The 7,421-nt window shown below is 37.5% G+C and overlaps 1 protein-coding gene across 2 annotated transcripts; it reads right to left on the reverse strand.

Annotated features, from left to right (window-relative positions):
- LOC121901310 (MRN complex interacting protein) lies at positions 1–3,445 on the reverse strand. Of its 2 annotated transcripts, XM_042418016.1 has the most exons (7): positions 3,260–3,445; positions 1,971–2,030; positions 1,779–1,885; positions 1,523–1,687; positions 1,375–1,414; positions 1,205–1,213; positions 1–243 (listed from the first exon to the last, which is right to left on the reverse strand). In XM_042418016.1, exons 1-7 carry the CDS (start codon positions 3,317–3,319, stop codon positions 115–117), a joined length of 570 nt encoding a protein of 189 aa, XP_042273950.1. In that variant the 5' UTR covers positions 3,320–3,445; the 3' UTR covers positions 1–114. The 2 variants fall into 2 exon arrangements, with proteins under 2 accessions (XP_042273950.1, XP_042273949.1); XM_042418015.1 differs by lacking the exon at positions 1,205–1,213 and having other exon boundaries at positions 1–297.
- Between the last annotated feature and the right edge of the window lie 3,976 nt (positions 3,446–7,421).

The raw sequence follows: 7,421 nt of genomic DNA on the forward strand, positions 1-7,421 counted from the left end.
TGAGTTTGAATCATTAAAACAGTTCAGATTCACTTTATTTATTTATTTATTTACACAAACAAACAAACAAACAAACAAACAGAAATAAATAAACTGATCTCTTCATAGTTTGAATCAGAGGTCGAAGCTGAAGTCGTCTCCGCTCTCAAATATGGAGGAAACAGGAAGCTGGGGGCGGGGCTTGTTGGGGGGCGGGGCATTGCTGGTGGTGTCACGCCACCCACTGACACTAGACCCCGCCCCCCTCTTCACCTGACAGTCAGCACCGAGGGAAACAGCTCGACCACAGAAGCCCGTCTGCAGAGAGACGAAGATTCATTAAAGATTAAAGTTATAATAACTCAAAACTTTGAGATTATATATATAATTTATTATATATATATTATATATACACATATATACATATATATGTGTATATATATATATATACACACATATATATATATATATATATGTATATATATATATACATATATATATATATATATATGTATATATACATATATATATATATATATATATATGTATATATATATATACATATATATATATATATGTGTGTGTATATATATGTATATATATATACACACACATATATATATATATATGTATATATATATATACATATATATATATATATGTGTGTGTATATATATGTATATATATACACACACACATATATATATATATACATATATATATATATGTGTGTGTGTATATATATGTATATATATATACACATATATACATATATATGTGTATATATATATATATATATATATATATATATACACACATACATATATATACATACATATATATATGTGTGTGTATATATATGTATATATATATACACACATATATATATATATATATATGTGTGTATATATATATATACACATATATATGTATATATGTGTATATATATATACATATATATACACACACATATATATATGTATGTATATATATGTATGTGTGTATATATATATATATATATATACACACATACATATATATACATACATATATATATGTGTGTGTATATATATGTATATATATATACACACATATATATATATATATATATGTGTGTATATATATACACACACACATATAATATATGTTCATGAGGGGGCACAGATGCTTTGTATATTTGTTCATTTGTTCATCCGGTTATCAAACAAGTTGATCACTTGATCGCTTCGCTCCTCTGGTTAAAAACGAAGATCTTTGCAAACGGAAACGCCGTCGGTGTTTATTCGCATTTAGAGACGCGTGTAGGAAAGAAGGGTTAGGATGCTAACTCGCTATGCTAGCTTAGCACAAAGACTGGCAGCTGGTGACAGGAAGTGATGTCATTAGACTTGTTACCTGTTCAGGTGTGAAGCTGCTGTCTGTCCTTTTCCTCTTCCTGTCAGAAAACAGAGGTCAAAGGTCAGGAGTTTTTTAATCAATCATTCTGACCTGCTGACTGACAGGTAGGTGGGTGTGGCCTCTAACATAAATACTGAGGTCACACCTGTTGTTGCCATGGAAATGCTGCCTGTCCATCAAAACATTCTCCTCTGGCCCCGCCTCTGGCTCCTCCTCCTCAGGAGCGTCCAGGTATTTGCTCCAGCGGCTCACCTGAGGGCGGCTCACCTGGTCGTCTCTCGGTTCCTCGGGTTTCTCCTCCGTCAGCTTCCTGTCAAATAAACAGAACAACAACCTGATCGGGTGAGGACACCTGTAAGCTGAGCAGGCGATGTGGAGTAAGGCGGAGACAGGTTGGTTACCATAACGACCAGGCGTTCTGCTCCTGCTCCTCCATTACGGCTCCTCTCATGGCGTTCAGTTTCTGAACATGACGTCTGCACTCGGCACCAGAGCCCCGCCCAAACTCCTGTCAACCAATCATCACACAGTCAGACAGAGACACACCTGTCCAGGTGTTCGTTACCTCTGAACTCTAGAAGCGTGTTTCTGACCTTCAGCAGTGACTGCTTCTCTCCACACAGCTTACAGCTCCACCTGTTCACCTTCTTAACCTGACAGACACAGCACAGGGCAGAAACAACATTCACCTGTCAGACATGACTCAGGGCAAATCACACATTCACCTGACAGACACAGCTCAGGGACGAGACCAACAGACACTTGTCAGGGTTATCGAGAGGAAATCAACAACCTACTGCCCAACGTCAACAAAACCAAGCAGCTGATTGTTGATTTTAGAAATAAAGAGGCAAAGACACACAGCCATGTCTACATCAGTGGAGCTGAGGTGCAGCAGGTTTTAAGTTCCTGGGTATCAGCACCACAGAGAACCTGTCATGGACATCACACATCTCCACCCTGTAAAAAAGCTCAGAAACGACTTCATGAAACTTAAGAAGGTAAAATTCCATCTCAGGTTCTTGTGAACTTTTCCAAAGGAGCAACATCCTGACTGGAAACGTCACAAACTGGCATGAGATGTGCAGACAGAAGATTAAAACCACCCAGAACATCATCGGTTCCCATCAGCATCAGTGGTCTCGGTGAGGTGAGGAGCCCTCAGAGCCCAAAGGATCCTAAAGACCACAGTCTGTTCACCCTGCTGCCGTCTGCCAGACACACAGAAATATCTGCTGTCGTACCTCCAGACTACAGAGCAGCGTCTTTCCTCCTCAATTCATCCTCTGCACTACAACATAACAATAGCTTTATTTTCATGACTTATTATTTATAAATATATTTACATAATTCCTGTTTGTGTGAGCGGCATCAGGAGGCTCCAGACTACATTTCATTATACAATCTCGTGTTGTAAAATGATAAAAAAATGAATCTTGAATATTTATAAGTGTAAGCTCAGTTTTTATAGTGATCAGAAACTGAACATCCTGCTGTAAATCTGTTTTTAATTCTTTATTTTATGCTTTAATTTATTTTATGCAGTAATTTATTTGTAGTTTGTAGCATTTTGTTACCAACACTGAACCTCATGTTCAGTCCTGTACTCAGTAACAGCCTGTTAGCTTAGCCGTTAGCTGTTAGCCTAGCAGATAGTCTGTAGCCTGTTAGTTTAGATGTTAGCCGTTAGCCTAGCCGTTAGCTGTTAGCCTAGCAGATAGTCTGTAGCCTGTTAGTTTAGCTGTTAGCCGTTAGCCTAGCCGTTAGCTGTTAGCCTAGCAGATAGTCTGTAGCCTGTTAGTTTAGCTGTTAGCCGTTAGCCTAGCTGTTAGCCTATAGCCTGTTAGCCTAGTAGACAGCTGTTAGCTTGCAGCTGTGTTACCTGTTGGACCTGGAAGCTCTGGCAGGTGAAACACCTGAGGACGTGAAACTGCTGACTCATACCGACGGCTCAGATCTGTTTGTTTTTGTTTCCGGTTTTGTTTCTTCGGCGGATTCTTCCCGCGATCCGTTTGAACCGCGGTGTTACGTTACGTCACAGACTACGTCACTCGGGCAGCAGCGCGTGTCGTCAGAGCGCCGCCTGCTGGCGGGAAGAACATTTATCTGTAATTACAGTTCAAGTAATCAATAATATTCGAACTAGTCAGAATGGTAATTAAAGATATTTACATTAATATTCTAGACAATTAAAAAGAATAAATGTTCTAATATTATTTAGTTAGACTGGATATTTATTGCAGATTATCTGTAATTCAATTCTTCCCAGTTAAAATGTACATTTCAGATTATCCACAATTACATTTTAATATCTAGAATGAACATTCTGGATATCTATCTATATAGTAACATATATAGTATAGATAAATATATATCTATATAGATATAGATAGATATAATATAATATAATAGATATAGAATTCTGAGAATCCTAAAATAAATAGAAAATGGACATTTTGCACATTTTTGAAATTGAACTTTAAAGTGAAACTCAGATCAATTAATCCATAAGATGGTTTTCAAACTACTTCAGTGCTGTTCAAATTTTAGCATTTAATATTCATGTTTTGATATAATTCAAATTATTTTATGCCAAAGATTTGCTGCTTTATTTAATGAACTGATAAACTTTCAGCAGAAGATCAGCTGATGTTTTCTGTCCTGATTTGTTTTGCTTTTCATTCAGAAGCTTCGTTTTCTTTCTCTGCTCATAAATTCATAACGAAACACATAAAAACAGTCGACTTTCTGAATGTGTCTCATATTCGTACATACGAACATTTTGTCTCTGTTTGTGACTGATAATTAAATTAATTACTGCTAATCTCACTGTAATTAAACAGTTTGGAGGTTTCAGCTCCTTTAACCACAGTCAATGAGCTGGAAGCTGATTGGTCCTCCTGTCTACATTCTGAGCACTGGTTGGTGCTTTGCAGTTGGAACCTTACAGCAGTGGTTCCCAACCTGCGGGTGGGACCCCCACTAGGGGGTCAGTGGATTAATCAAAGAGGTCGTGAGATGTGGATTTCTGTATTTTAGCTGCTCAAACCTCTAAAAGATGCTCAAATAATTGATTAGTTGATCGATACACCAGCACCTATTTTGATAACTGAATAATGGTTTTAGTCCAGTAAGTAGATAAGCAGTTTACTGGTTTTAGCTACTGGAATGTGATGATTTATTGCTTTTCTTTGTGTAAAATGGTGATAAACTGAATATCTTTGGACTCTCAGACACAATCAGACGTCTGAAGATGTAAATTTGGACTGTGGATAACTTACAGTTATTTCCATTATTTTCTGATATTTTATGGATGAATCAAGACAATAATCAGTAACTGAACTGGTGAAGATGCAACATGTGACGATGGTCCCACGTACACTTTTAAAAAAATTAAAACAATTTACATGTACAACATTAAAAAAGGGATCTATATAAAGATCTATATGAACAAGCGGTTACAGTTTTAATTGCTTTTTGTTTTAGAGTGTTGAGTAAATATATTGTTTGAACTCTTTGCTAAAGGCAATAAAGTAGTTTCTCACCTGTAAATTTACATTTATGGAATTTGTCCATTGTAATAATATTTATTATGTACACATTAGTAGGAGACCAAACAATATATTCTTTCAAAGTTCAGTAGAACTTTGATCAATATTTTCAGTAATAAAAGAGAGAAAGAAATTCTTCACAGTTTAACAGTTTCTGGACAGAAACTAAAACTCGTCTCTCTTAAATCTTTTTAAAGTTTTTATTTGGATAGAATTTATTAATAAAGACCAAGATTTTCATAAGAATTCATGACAACTGATGTGTCTTATTTTCTACACAAACTGGTCTCTTTTAGTAGTTTGTTATCCAGCTGCAGAGCCAAAGCTGAATGTGTCTGTCTGCTTTATTAATTAATAATCTGCCTTAGTAATTAATACTCTGCCTTAGTAATTAATACTCTACCTTATTAATTCTCTGCTTAAGTAATTAATACTCTGCTTCAGTAATTAATACTCTGCTTTAGTACTTAATACTCTACCTTATTAATACTCTGCCTTAGTACTTATTACTCTACCTTATTAATACTCTGCCTTAGTAATTAATACTCCAAAATTAAAACTTCATTTTTTATTGGAATATTATGAAGAGCAGATTTGCTCCTTAATGGCCATAAATTCACATTTATTTACATTCAAGTGCAGAACAGAACTTTCCTTCAGTGGAAACAGAAATGTTTTCATTTACTAACAATATCGTTGCGTCATCTGAATATTTGTCTACTTATAAGAGAAAGATGTTTCACAGCACTAGTTTTAATACGGGTTAGCCGCTAACAGGAAGAGGTTTAGTATGTTTAATACGGGTTAGCCGCTAACAGGAAGAGGTTTAGTATGTTTAATATGGGTTAGCCGCTAACAGGAAGAGGTTTAGTACGTTTAATACGGGTTAGCCGCTAACAGGAAGAGGTTTAGTACGTTTAATACGGGTTAGCCACTAACAGGAAGAGGTTTAGTATCTTTAATATGGGTTAGCCGCTAACAGGAAGAGGTTTAGTATGTTTAATACGGGTTAGCCGCTAACAGGAAGAGGTTTAGTATGTTTAATACGGGTTAGCCGCTAACAGGAAGAGGTTTAGTATGTTTAATACGGGTTAGCCGCTAACAGGATGGGGTTTAGTATGTTTAATACGGGTTAGCCGCTCACAGGAAGGGAAGAGGTTTAGTATGTTTAATACGGGTTAGCCGCTAACAGGAAGAGGTTTAGTATGTTTAATACGGGTTAGCCACTAACAGGAAGAGGTTTACTATGTTTAATACGGGTTAGCCACTAACAGGAAGAGGTTTAGTATGTTTAATACGGGTTAGCCGTTCACAGGAAGAGGTTTACTATGTTTAATACGGGTTAGCCGCTAACAGGAAGAGGTTTAGTATGTTTAATACGGGTTAGCCGCTAACAGGAAGAGGTTTAGTATGTTTAATACGGGTTAGCCGCTAACAGGATGGGGTTTAGTATGTTTAATACGGGTTAGCCGCTCACAGGAAGGGAAGAGGTTTAGTATGTTTAATACGGGTTAGCCGCTAACAGGAAGAGGTTTAGTATGTTTAATACGGGTTAGCCACTAACAGGAAGAGGTTTAGTATGTTTAATACGGGTTAGCCGCTCACAGGAAGGGAAGAGGTTTAGTATGTTTAATACGGGTTAGCCGCTAACAGGATGGGTTTAGTATGTTTAATACGGGTTAGCCGCTAACAGGATGGGGTTTAGTATGTTTAATACGGGTTAGCCGCTAACAGGAAGAGGTTTAGTATGTTTAATACGGGTTAGCCGCTAACAGGAAGAGGTTTAGTATGTTTAATACGGGTTAGCCGCTAACAGGAAGAGGTTTAGTATGTTTAATACGGGTTAGCCGCTAACAGGATGGGGTTTAGTATGTTTAATACGGGTTAGCCGCTAACAGGATGGGGTTTAGTATGTTTAATACGGGTTAGCCGCTAACAGGATGGGGTTTAGTATGTTTAATACGGGTTAGCCGCTAACAGGATGGGGTTTAGTATGTTTAATACGGGTTAGCCACTAACAGGATGGGGTTTAATATGGTTTAATACCTCCAGACAGATGAAGTCTATGAGATGTTCAGTTTAACAGGATTATTAATGTTCTTATTGAGTTTTAATATCTGTAGAGAAACAATTACTAAAGATTGTAAAATGAACTGAAGCTCCACTCTATCAAAGATTTATAGAAGTCTAAAAGTAAAATTAAGCCATTATCAGTTCTGAGTAATCGAGGACGTCCAAGACTGACGGTGTGGCGTGTAAACACGTCTCCCGGTGTGGCGTGTAAACACGTCTCCCGGTGTGGCGTGTAAACGCGTCTCCCCGGTGTGGCACGTAAACGCGTCTCCCCGGTGTGGCACGTAAACGCGTCTCCCGGTGTGGCATGTAAACGCGTCTCCCCGGTGTGGCACGTAAACGCGTCTCCCCGGTGTTGGCGCATAAACGTGTCTCCCCGGTGTGGCACGTAAACGCGTCTCCCCGGTGTTGGCACGTAAA

The sequence above is a fragment of the Thunnus maccoyii genome, chromosome 8, assembly GCF_910596095.1.
Source record: "Thunnus maccoyii chromosome 8, fThuMac1.1, whole genome shotgun sequence".
Lineage (NCBI taxonomy): Eukaryota > Metazoa > Chordata > Actinopteri > Scombriformes > Scombridae > Thunnus > Thunnus maccoyii.